The sequence below is a fragment of the Haliotis rufescens genome, unplaced genomic scaffold (assembly GCF_023055435.1).
Source record: "Haliotis rufescens isolate VD_foot unplaced genomic scaffold, xgHalRufe1.0.p SCAF_18, whole genome shotgun sequence".
NCBI classification, from domain to species: domain Eukaryota; kingdom Metazoa; phylum Mollusca; class Gastropoda; order Lepetellida; family Haliotidae; genus Haliotis; species Haliotis rufescens.
Window position 1 is genome coordinate 2427358 of NW_025963868.1, and position 13681 is coordinate 2441038.

At 46.4% G+C, this 13681-nt stretch overlaps 1 protein-coding gene across 1 annotated transcript; it reads right to left on the bottom strand.

Annotated features, from left to right (window-relative positions):
• Positions 1 to 243: 243 nt before the first annotated feature.
• On the bottom strand, positions 244 to 12648 carry LOC124125052. Its single transcript, XM_048398634.1, has 4 exons — positions 12472 to 12648; positions 5277 to 5477; positions 3273 to 3503; positions 244 to 608 (listed from the first exon to the last, which is right to left on the bottom strand). Exons 1-4 carry the CDS (start codon positions 12575 to 12577, stop codon positions 244 to 246), a joined length of 903 nt encoding a protein of 300 aa, XP_048254591.1. The 5' UTR covers positions 12578 to 12648.
• Between the last annotated feature and the right edge of the window lie 1033 nt (positions 12649 to 13681).

A 13681-nucleotide genomic window follows, 5' to 3' on the forward strand; every position in this document is an offset into this window, starting at 1 on the left:
AAGACAGGTAGAACATAATATATGGTCCAGTGAGATGACACGGACGTCGGAGCTCCAGACGCCAACAGGACAGGTAGTACATTATATATGGTCCAGTGAGATGACAAGGGCGTCACAGCTCCGGACGCCAACAGGACAGGTAGTACATTATATATGGTCCAGTGAGATGACACGGGCGTCACAGCTCGGACATCAGCAGGACGGGTTGTACATGATATATGGTCCAGTGAGATGACACGGGCGTCACAGCTCCGGACGCCAGCAGGACTTCCAGTAACATGGTGGCGGGCTGCCCGCACAGTCCGCAGGAGACCCGGTGCTGGACAGACTGTACGTGTAACACGACTCTCGACTGCCCGGCTGCTTCTTGAACATCACACAACGTTGTTTCCTGGAGCAGGCCACAGCACACGCCAGCCTTGATTTCCTTCTTGTCACGTTCAGCTCAGCGACCAGCACGCTGGAGGACAGTTGCTCAAAGTTCGTGATGGCGATGTCGTCTGCTTCGCGCCCCACTTTTGCGCATGCGCTAGGTGTTTTCATGTTTTTTTGCGGCGATGTTGCAGGCGGTGTTGGGGGAGGTGGAGGTGATGTTGGCGGCATATCCCCTGGGAGAACAACATGCATTAAACATCACAATAGGAACAAAATATTTATATTGACATGGGACAGAATTACTGTGTTTACCTTGTGTCATCTGTGCATGTTAATGTGGGGCTGGGATGAGGAGGAAGCTGCATCCCTCAGCCGTACCTACACCCACTGGTTTCACGTTCGAATCCTAGTTTCGCCCAAACTATGGTCCTTGGTTTATCAGCACCACACTCGTGTCCTTCATCAACATCAACGACCTGCTTGCCTGCAGTGATTGGACTGAAATACACACTCTCATGCTTCTCATTCGAACAGGGGCGGTCGGGTAGCCTAGTGGTTAAAGCGTTCGCTCGTCACGACATCGATGCCCGACATGGGTAAAATGTGTGAAGCCCATTTCTGCTGTCCCCCGCCGTGATATTGCTCGAATATTGCTAAAATGCGGCGTAAAACCATACTCACTCACTCATTCGAACACAGTTATATTACATTACCTTTTGTCGCCTCTATTTTCATATTCGCTTCAACATACTGCTGCTTACCCCGAGAATTACCATCCTTCTAGAAGATTTACTCGTTTATTAATCAGTACGGATATTATGACGTCATACTGTTAGATATGACGTCACTTACAATCAGAATTACCCTACTTATATGGTATATTATATACTGACGACGATTATTTCTTTTATTACCCACGTGGTGATGATACAGGTGGTAAGATACTAAATCCGTACGTCACACGTGTGTCCAACGAGGTTGACCTTGTTTTATCCGTTTTGATTGGATAACCGTGACCTCTGTCACACCGAGACTACTTTTTTCATTCATAAACAATCGCGATACGTCATTCATTTTGCAACTAAAAGGCAGAACTGAAGAAATTCATGAGAGCAAGAGATATTTACAATCACTTTATTAAACCAAACAAGATAGTTACACGCATCAAATTCGGTTTTCATTCTTATATAAGTTATGCATAGAACTTCTACAGACATTATATATAATCGAGCTATATCCATTTACAAAAGTAGTCCGCTTCTGTGGGCCTGGCTAAAGTGTTTACAATCATTGGGAAATGAATACAATAACACGTGACCAATTCAGCTAATCAGAATGCAGGAATTTCAATGAACCCAAGGAAAATTTAATTATTCTTCATTGTTCTTTGCGATGTATCGCGTAGCTATCTTATACAAGAACAGACAACGCGTCAGAGAAGGTCTGCCAGGTGTTCAGGGGTTTATAACTTTTACAGACATACAATCGCTCTCTGAAAGTCCTCGGGTGCCAAAGATGTCAAATTACAAGTTACATTACAGTAACTGTCACTTCTCACTTACAAATTGACTACGACTACGACCACTACAAATATACAACCACTTCTACATCCACCACCACCACCACCACAGCAATCTCTTCTACACTTACCACTACCACAGCTGCCCCTTCTAAACCCAGCAGCACCACCACAGCAACCACTTCTACACCTACCACACCCACAGCTGCCACACCCACAGCTGCCACTTCTACACCGACCACTACCACAGCTGCAACTTCTACACCTACCACACCCACAGCTGCCACTTCTACACCGACCACTACCACAGCTGCAACTTCTACACCTACCACACCCACAGCTGCCACTTCTACACCGACCATTACCACAGCTGCCACTTCTACACCGACCACTACTACAGCAACCACTTCTACACCTACCACACCCACAGCTGCCACTTCTACACCGACCACTACGACAGCAACCACTTCTACACCTACCACTACCACACCTACCACTTCTACAGCTACCAGCACTACAGCTACTACTTCTACACCTACCAGCACCACAGCTACCACTTATACACCTACCACCACCACAGCTACCACTTATACACCTACCACTACCACACCTACCACTTCTACACCTACCAGCACCACAGCTACTACTTCTACACCTACCAGCACCACAGCTACCACTTCTACACCTACCAGCACCACAGCTACCACTTATACACCTACCAGCACCACAGCTACCACTTATACACCTACCAGCACCACAGCTACCACTTATACACCTACCAGCACCACAGCTACCACTTATACACCTACCAGCACCACAGCTACTACTTCTACACCTACCAGCACCACAGCTACCACTTATACACCTACCACTACCACACCTACCACTTCTACACCTACCAGCACCACAGCTACCACTTCTACACCTACCAGCACCACAGCTACCACTTATACACCTACCAGCACCACAGCTACCACTTCTACACCTACCAGCACCACAGCTACCACTTATACACCTACCAGCACCACAGCTACTACTTCTACACCTACCAGCACCACAGCTACCACTTATACACCTACCACTACCACACCTACCACTTCTACACCTACCAGCACCACAGCTACCACTTCTACACCTACCAGCACCACAGCTACCACTTATACACCTACCAGCACCACTGCTACCACTTATACACCTACCAGCACGACAGCTACCACTTATACACCTACCACAACCACAGCTACCACTTATACACCTACCACTACCACACCTACCACACCTACAGCTGCCACTTCTACACCGACCACCACACTTTCCACTTCTACACCTACCACAACATTTGCCACTACTGCTACTGCAATAAAACAAAGAAAAATACCTGCTGTTACTTCTTCACACACAACTTTGGCTTTTTGGCCACTCGTCACGGCTCGCCACTTTCCGTCCCAGTCCGTGACTGCTCGCGTGTATCCGGTAGAAGAGGCAAGAGGCGAATGTATCCATCGAGGCGAGACCACAAGCCATCGGTTGCTCTTGTAGAACCAGTTCCAGGTGTCGGGGGATTCTCGGACCAGGCCCAGCCATAGAATGAGAGGACGGCAGCCCATCCCTATTGGACAGAAGCACTTTATATGAGGAGCCGGTGTTTTGTTGTAGTAGTAGTCTTTATTCAAGTTTATTGTAGGCCATAGGCCCATGATACAAACGGTAAGTGTACAGTGGAAGTTCGAGGATAACATTTATGTATTTAACAATGATTGTCTAGGAAACATGGCTTTAACGGTGTTTTGTTATTGGGTGGTGGGGTAGCCTAGTGGTTAAAACGTTCTCTCATCCCGCCGAAGACCTGGGATCATTTTCATAGTGACAGAGCACCAAAAAAGCATTGCAACTTTCCATTCACTTGTTCCAGGGGCGGTCGGGTAGACATTGGTGCAATGTGTGAAACCCATTTTGTTCCCCGTTGTGATATTGCTGGAATATTGCTAAAAGCGGCGTAAAACCATACTCACTCTTTTGTTATTCTTGGAAAAGTTAGGGACAGAATGTGAATATTGGCGCCAAATGGTCATGACTATATATTGGTCGTTGCCTTCAACTTTTGCTTCAAGGTTGGTCCCAGTAATACCTGTCAGCGGGGCGGCGAGGTAACCTAATAGTAAAGCGTTCGCTCCTCACGCCGAAGATCAGGGTGCTATTCCACATGGGTACAATGTATGAAGCCCATTTCTGGTGTTCCCCGCCGTGATATTGCGGGGCAATTGATACAAGCGGCGTAAAAGCATACTTACACGTACCGTCAACGACACGAAAAGGTTGAAAAAACTCATTGCAGATGCATTGTGTTTGAGTATTATCAGAAAATGATCAATATTGCCGTATAATGAAAGACGGGACGCCAGCAAACAGATAATGCTTCTCAACGGCAAGCAACACACAACGTCCCATGCCATCGGACCACGTGGCCCTCTATTCTTCTTGTACCCAGCCCCAACGGGCTGGAGTGAGTGAGTGAGTGAGTGGGTATGGTTTTACGCCGCCTTTAGCAATATTCCAGCAATATCACGGCGGGGGACATCAGAAAAGGGCTACACACATTGTACCCATGTCGGGAATGGGACCCGGGTCTTCGGCGTGACGAGCGAACGCTTTAACCACTTGGCTACACGACCGCCCCTCAACGGGCTGAAAGGAAGCGGAGACGAAATCGTATTTTCGGCAATGGAGTCAAGTACTTAAGTAAGCTCAGTGGCACACTCGTTGTCATGGTACTCATCACAGCAAGAACCAGTATTCCCTCCGTTGTGTGCAGTATACTATGTAGAATGACGTAAGTGAGTGAGTATGGTTTTACGCTGCGTTTAGCAATATTCCAGCAATATCACGGTGGGGGACACCAGAAATGGACTTCACACATTGTACCCATGTCGGGAGTCGAACCCGGGTCTTCGGCGTGACGAGCGAACGCTTTAACCACTAGGCTACCCGACCGCCCCTGTAGAATGACGTAAGTTTTACTGCATCACACCCCTACGTTATATTACAGGATAATTGGACGCTTAACATTGCTGTTCTAATTTTCCCGAGTTGTTTTGTTAATCTCGAGAATTCCCGAGATACTATATCCCTCGTGTCAGGGCCCTTGAATAAAGACTTGCTGACTTCACGATATGGGATGTATTGGAATGACGGGTAATTTCAGGGTTTTCTGGAATTTCTTTACTTTAAAAAAAATAAAATTACCCACCATGCCACTGATATCAACAGTTTTCATCACGGAGCTAATCCCAATTTCCTCAGACAAGATAGACATTAGCATGACGACAGCATATCCCTTTTGTCAATGTTTTTACTGAAGGTGAAAAGAAATTGTTATTCGTACCTCGAATGCCACAGACTCCCCCAACAAGCCAGTTCTGTTCTTCTTTTGTCCCAAGTTCGACAACTCTTGTGTCTTCCGCCTCACATCGACTGACAGCCTCCTCCAGGGTGTCGTCTACGTCGTAGAAGTGGTAGCACTTGTTGGTGGTGGAGTCGTAGAAGTGCCGGGTGGCGGCCGGGTGTTGTGGGCAGTTGACTGGACCTATGACGACACCCACACCTGGGATCACACGGCATGCAGCGTGATATATACTGTGTCATTGATATCACGAGGCATGTACCGTGATATATATCGTAACATTGATGTAACACGGCATGCAGCGTGATATATAGTGTGTCATTGATGTAACACGGCATGCAGCGTGATATGAACTGTGTCATTGATGTAACACGTCATGCAGCGTGATATATAATGTGTCATTGATGGAACACGGCATGCAGCGTGATATATACTGTAACATTGATGTTACACGGCATGCAGTGTGATATATACTGTATCATTGATGTAACACGGCATGCAGCGTGATATATACTGTATCATTGATATCACGAGACATGTACCGTGATATATAGTGTAACATTGATGTAACATGGCATGCAGCGTGATACATACTTTGACACTGACATCACGAGGCATACAGCGTAACATAAACTGTAACATTGACACAATGAGACCATGCACCGTGATATATACTGTTATATCAACGTCATGAAGCGCGCAACACGATATATTCTAAACCTTTCCATCGCGAGGCATACAAAGTGATAAAAAGTGTAACATTGACTTCACGAGGTATTCAGCGTGATGCATAATGTAACTTTGACGTCACATTACTGTAATATTACGTGCAGCGTGATACATCCTGTATAATTGACATCACGAGACCATGCAGCGTGATATATAGTGTAACATTGACAGTACGAGGCATTCAGCGTGATACATACTGTAACATTGACATCACGATACGTGAAGCGTGATATATAGTGTAACATTGACATCACACAACATGCAGTTTGATATATACTGTAACATTGACATCACGATTCATGCAGCGTGATATATACTGTAACATTGATATCACACAACATGCAGTTTGATATATACTGTAATATTGACATTACGATTCACGCAGCGTGATATATACTGTAACATTGATATCACACAACATGCAGTTTGATATATACTGTAATATTGAAATCACGATTCACGCAGCGTTGTATATACTGTAACATTGATTCGCACGGGATTCTGAATGATAAATACAATAACATCGATATCACACAGGATGCTGGCTAATACATCCAGGGACAGCGCCAGTTCAAGGTACCCTATATCAACGTGCTCCCCGTGCTGGTACATATTACCTTTTGTCCGAGCCACGAATGACCACAACAGGACCATGCACACACCCACCCTTGACCAGCACGACATCGGCAACATCTTACTGAATCAACGTCTCTACGCCTCTACGACAGCGCCACACGAATTAAAGCTCACAATAAAAGCTTGCGCGTTAATTATACAGTCCCGTGACATTAGACGAACATCATGTGTGTGTTGACAGGTGCCCGTGTTCACACCTGAGTGTCTGATAGCCCGTCTCATCTAAAACACATGTGTTAACCATGCCATGGGCGAAATATGTTGTTTTTTTAGTTCATATGAATCTCATCGTTACCGCGAGAACTGGTTGTTGTTGACATTGACAACTGAACAAACCAGCGAGGACATGGCGCCGTTGTACAAAGCGATCTTAGCGCTAAGGTGATCGTAACTCTCATACCTTAACATAGACTTTAGACAGTCGTGGGTCTAATGTTGTTTTGTACAACGGCGCCCTGAGGTGAATGGGTAGATTTGGGTACCTCCAAAATTCCACTAAACGATAGCCCTGTTTACCCCAATAAAATGCACTAAATGTCTGCTACAAACTACATTCTTACAGGTTCTTGCGACAGATGGGAGTGTTGTATACTATGTCTGAGCGGTATCCCTGTTCAACTGCGTCATGGTATCAAAGTAGGCTAGCACTGTAACACTTGCATTCGTCTGGACTAGTACATTCAGCCACACACGCGTGCATGCACATCGCAGTATCAGTGTAATAATGTTGAAAGGGAAGTTAATCCTCATCTCACCTCACCTCACCTCACCTCACCTCATCTTCACCTAATCTCACCTCACCTCACCTCACCCCACCTCACCTCACCTCTCCTCACCTCACCTCACCTTCTGAAGGTATAAAACATTCAACTTGCGAGCTTTCGCTTATGACGAAACACGTACGTAGGTACCCGTGGTCAGTGTGATGGTGTCGGCAAGGTGTCGGTCGAGCCTATGCAAAGGTCACATACGACTCAAACACGTCTACTGGCTCAATATTTAACGATATTTCTCAATCTAAGCTCACGTACTTCCTGGTTATTATTTCAGTTTTTAATCAATATGCTGTAAAAATCCCCGAGCCTTGATGTGGATGTTCCTGCCCGTCACCTGTCTCCCCACAGATGTCAGCTTCCCAGACTCCATCCCACAGACAAGTCATTTTGCCAGACTCACAGCACAGCACAGCGCGACGCACAACGGACAGCAATATCACGGGCCAGGCGTGACAACCGGTGTTTTCTTTGGGAAGTGGGTATTCCAGATACGCAACGGGTTTCAGCGATTTCTTATAATGCAGTCTCGTCGTGCTTAGAACCGCGGAACGGTAAACAGTGCAAATACATCCTAAACACCTAATCTGGAACTAGTTTGTGTGGAGTTGTGACGAAGTGAAGGTGCAGCAGACATTTATATCAGCATCTGCTAGTCGACGTTTGAAAGTGACGTTCCCCTTACAGGGCGCGTGACTGAGTGATTGGAGATCCATCCGCACACTGGAATTCAATAACAGCATGGAACCGGTGGATTTTCAGCTTCGTTTCTTGTTAAAATAAATATTTGTTAGTATTAGTTTTATCGTCTAAATTGTGTAACTATATCTTCTATTGCAATAGCCCGATCGAAGGCTGAAGGGTCTGAGGAGATTTCCCCTTGCCTACACGCGCCCTGCATTGGTATTGGGACCCGTGGAGAGCCGGGTTGGAATCTTCAGCAACCATACTTGCCGAAACAGGTGACCGTGCTTGTTGTAAGAGGCGACTAACGGGATCGGGTGGTCAGGTTCGCTGACTTGGTTGATGCAGGTCATCGTATCCAAATTGCTGTTGTAGGGTTTTCTTCTTTTCAATATGTGCATATTTTGCACAAACGTAGATGCAGAGGTAAGGCCAAAGTAAAAGATTTTTTTTTTGTCGTTTTCAGGATTCGTTTTTAATTAATATGCGAATTAGAAAGCTTGTCAAAGGATAGTACAAAAATGTGGTGGATATGCCATCTTGGGTGACTGAAACAACCATTCTTGAAGTTGGAAGATATCAGCCTTTTCCACGCAATCTTAGCCATATTTGGTCACGCACAAGTGGTCACTTGCAAGTGAGAAAAAGACAAAAAGCTGCACTACTAAGCGGTCAGTCATATGAACACTTCAACATGTCAAATAACGTGCACGAAAATATAAAATCCGCCATGTCGTAAAATTTAACATTACGCGTTGGCCAAAGATAATCTTAATTCTAACATCGTCCTTGGCGATACACAGAGATGATACACCCATCGGACACACAGCGGAGACACCCAGCTGATGCACACAGCTGATACACACAGCTGGTACACACAGCTGACAAACGCAGCTGATACACACAGCTAACACACACAGCTGACACACACAGCTGATGCACAGAGCTGATACACACAGCTGATACACACAGCTGGTACACACAGCTGACACACGCAGCTGATACACACAGCTAACACACACAGCTGACACACACAGCTGATGCACAGAGCTGATACACACAGCTGATACACACAGCTGACACACACAGCTGATACACACAGCTGATACACCCAGCGGACACACAGCAGACACACACAGCTGACACACACAGCTGATGCACAGAGCTGATACACACAGCTGATACACACAGCTGACACACACAGCTGATACACACAGCTGATACACCCAGCGGACACACAGCAGACACACACAGCTGATGCACACAGCTGAAAAAAACACAGCTTGTACACACACCTGACACACACAGCTCATGCACAGAGCTGATACACACAGCTGATACACACAGCTGATACACACAGCTGACACACACAGCTGACACACACATCTGATACACAGCTGATACACAGCTGATACACAGCTGTCACACAGCTGACACACACAGCTGATCCACACAGCTGATACACCCAGCAGACACACACAGCTTACACACACAGCTGATACACACAGCTGATACACCCAGCGGACACACACAGCTGACACACACAGCTGGTGCACAGAGCTGATACACACAGCTGATACACACAGCTGACACACACAGCGGACACACAGAGCTGATACACAGCTGATGCTTAGAGCTGAAACACACATCTGACACACACAGCTGACACACACAGCTGATGCTCAGAGCTGACACACACAGCTGCACTTCTAAGCGGTCAGTCATATGAACACTTCAACATGTCAAATAACGTGCACGAAAATATAAAATCCGCCATGTCGTAAAATTTAACATTACGTGTTGGCCAAAGAGAATCTAAATTCTAACATCGTCCTTGGTGATACACAGAGATGATACACCCAGCGGACACACAGCGGAGACACAGAGCTGATGCACACAGCTGATACACACAGCTAACACACACAGCTGGCACACACAGCTGATGCACAGAGCTGATACATACAGCTGACACACACAGCTGATGCACAGAGCTGATACACACAGCTGATACACACAGCGGACACACAGCTCACACACCCAGCTGATGTACACAGCTGATAAACACAGCTGGTACACACAGCTGACACACACAGCTGATGCACAGAGCTGATACACACAGCTGATACACACAGTTCACACACACAGCTTACACACACATCTGACACACACAGCTGATACACAGCTGATGCATAGAGCGGATACACACAGCTGATACACACAGCTTATGCACGTAGCTGACACACACAGCTGATACACCAAGCGGACACACAGCTGACACACACAGCTGATACACACAGCTGATGCACACAGCTGATACACACAGCTGACACACAGCTGACACACACAGCTGATACACACAGCTAATCCACACAGCTGACACACACAGGTGATACACACAACTGACACACACAGCTGATACACACAGCTGATACACCCATCAGACACACAGCGGACACACCCAGCTGATGGATGCACTAAGCTGATACACACAGCTGGTACACACAGCTGACACACACAGCTGACACACACAGCTGATGCACAGAGGATGCACAGAGCTGATACACACAGCTGGTACACAAAGTTGACACCCACAGCTGATGCACAGAGGATGCACAGAGCTGATACACACATCTGATACACACACCTGATGCACACAGCTGACACACAGCTGATCCACACAGCTCACACACACACCTGACACTAACAGCGGATGCACACAGCTGATACACGAAGCGGACACACACCTGACAAACACAGATGATGCACACAGCTGACGCACACACCTGACAAACACAGCTGATGCACACAGCTGATACACCAAGCGGACACACAGCTGATACACACAGCTGACACACACAGCTGATACACCCAGCGGACACACAGCTGATGCACAGAGCTGACACACAGCTGACACACACAGCTGATACACCCAACGGACACACTCAGCTGGCACACACAGCTGTCACACACAGCTGACACATACAGCTGGTACACACAGCTGATACACACAGCTGACACACACAGCTGACACACACAGCGGACACACACAGCTGATACACACAGCTGATGCACACAGCTGACACACACAACTGACACACACAGCTGATACACACAGCTGATACACAAAGTTGATACACAAAGTTGATACACACAGCTGACACACACAGCTGACACAATCTGCAGATACACACAGCTGATACCAACAGCTGATGCAGAAAGCTGATAGACACAGCTGATACACACAGCGGACACAGTCTGCAGATACACACAGCTGATACAAACAGTTGATGCAGAAAGCTGATACACACAGCTGATACACACAACTGATACCAACAGCTCATCTACCACATCAATATACATGTCAGTGAGCGTATTAATGCCTACAGAGTCTTTGTTAAACCCAGGCGTGAACAAAGGGTGACTTTACTTCCCATACGCCATTTGTGGCAGCATGTAGATAACATAGACAGATAACAGTAAAATACTGTATAACTATCAACGACGCCCGACACACTTCTCCATAAAATACGTGTCTAATTCCACAAACCAGCCGCACAGAAAGTAAATCATCTCCCTATATGTATATGCTATACGTCATATCTCGTCATATACGTCATGTCCACTGCTCGCACGAGATGTCTGCTTATGGGGCGGACGTATAGAAGCATGATCCCAAACTACCTGGGCCTTGAGTCGGCGGCGTGTGTATCTTAAAGAGGAGTAACACCAACCGACCTTGGCCTTGAGTCGTCTGTATCCTAAAGATTCATTACACCAACCTACTTATGACAGCGGCGGGTGTATCTTATAGAGGCATAACGTTAACCTACCTGGGCCTTGAGACGGCGGCGTGTGTATCTTAAAGAGGAGTAACACCAACCCACATGTGCCTTGAGACGGCAGCGTGTGTATCTTAAAGAGGAGTAACACCAACCCACACGTGCCTTGAGACGGCGGCGTGTGTATCTTAAAGAGGAGTAACACTAACCCACACGTGTCATAAGACGGCGGCGTGTGTATCTTAAAGAGGAGTAACGCCAACCTACCTGGGCCTTGATTCGGGTGTGTCTTAAAGATACATCACACCAACCTACTTGTGACGGCGGCGGGTGTATCTTATAGAGGCATTACGTTAACCTACTTAGGACTTAAGACGGCGGCGGGTGTATCTTGAGGAGGAGTAAGGCCAACCTATCTGGGCCTTGAGACGGCGGCGGATGTATCATAAAGATTCATGACACCAACCTACTTGTGGCGGCGGCGGGTGTATCTTAAAGAGGAGTTACGCCAACCTTCTTGTACCTTAAGTCGGCGGCGAGTGTATCTTTTTGAGGCATAACGTAACGTCAACCTACCTGGGCCTTGAGTCGGTGGTGGCCGTGGTCGTGGAGGGCCAGCGCCACGTGGTTGACCATGCGTGTACGACGTGATCAATAAGAACAGAAGCGGAACACAGGGCATGACGTAATTAAGCACGCAGGCGCAGTTGACTCCAACTCTTACTCTCAACTCCGTGCTGTGTTAAGCTGTGTTCTCACTGACGCCTTTTAAGCCGTCTGAACCTACATGGGTTTAACTAATCAGAAATACTCTTGTCGATTCAGTTCTTATATTACTAAATATATATACATGGCCTGCCTTCGTGAAAGTTGCTAATGTTGACGGATGTTTTCTTGTAGTGTAGTCGACACACAATGACTCTAACATGCATTTTTGAAACACAAAACTTCCACCATGAACACATAGACACGTGGACATTAACGACCACATTGATTTCTGGGGTATTTGTTACACGTAACATCCCCTAAGTATTATGTCAATCGTACAGCCGTGAGTGGAAGATAAATAAATGTATTGAAACCAACCGGACCAGATATCTTATTTTTATAGGAAGTCCTAGCAAATTTGATTTCAATCCATCAAACACCTCTTTGTCTTCTAGTTCAAATTTTCAGATCACATCCGTGGTCTTGTGGATAGAGCGTCTGCCAGGAGAGTGGAATGACGTTGGTTCGATAATAACCTTAACTGCACATTGGCAATGTCACACACACCTTACGAATGCTATATCTGGGGAGAAATCGGGCACCAGAACAGGAATCACACCCCAGTATCATCACAAACAGATCTTAGTGCTCACTACCGCTACACATAGGCCTCTGGACATCCCATTACAGGTCACGTCAGTACGACCTTTCATTTCACCAATGAGAGCGCGTAAGTGAAAGTCCGAGTGTGTTTTCTAATCATGCAGCCTTAGGTTAATATACTATATAACGGCAACACCAGATACTATCCAGTCTCTATCATTAACACGGGGCATCTCTTGCTTCAATTAAATAAAAATTTGAAACGGAAGAGACATGCCATAGACCGGGGAATATACTATCATACGATATCGGTCATTTATGACATTCCAAATCTTGAATCGAGAACTTTGCCAAAATAGTTTTCCAAGCGTTGTCTGGATTGGATGTCCACAGTTTGACAATTGTGCCGTAAAGCTCGAGAAAGCTGCTTTCTGATTGGCTAACGTCGACTTCCTGTTAGTCATTCATTGGTCAG

Excerpts from the sequence above, each read along its gene's own strand:
- LOC124125052 (XM_048398634.1), bottom strand. The coding sequence starts at position 12,577 with ATGCCCTGTGTTCCGCTTCTGTTCTTATTGATCACGTCGTACACGCAT. Across the intron at positions 5,478-12,471 it reads ACCACCGACTCAAGGCCCAG|GTCCAGTCAACTGCCCACAA; the intron begins GTAGGTTGACGT and ends GTGTCGTCATAG. Across the intron at positions 609-3,272 it reads GTGTGAAGAAGTAACAGCAG|GGGATATGCCGCCAACATCA; the intron begins GTATTTTTCTTT and ends TTGTTCTCCCAG.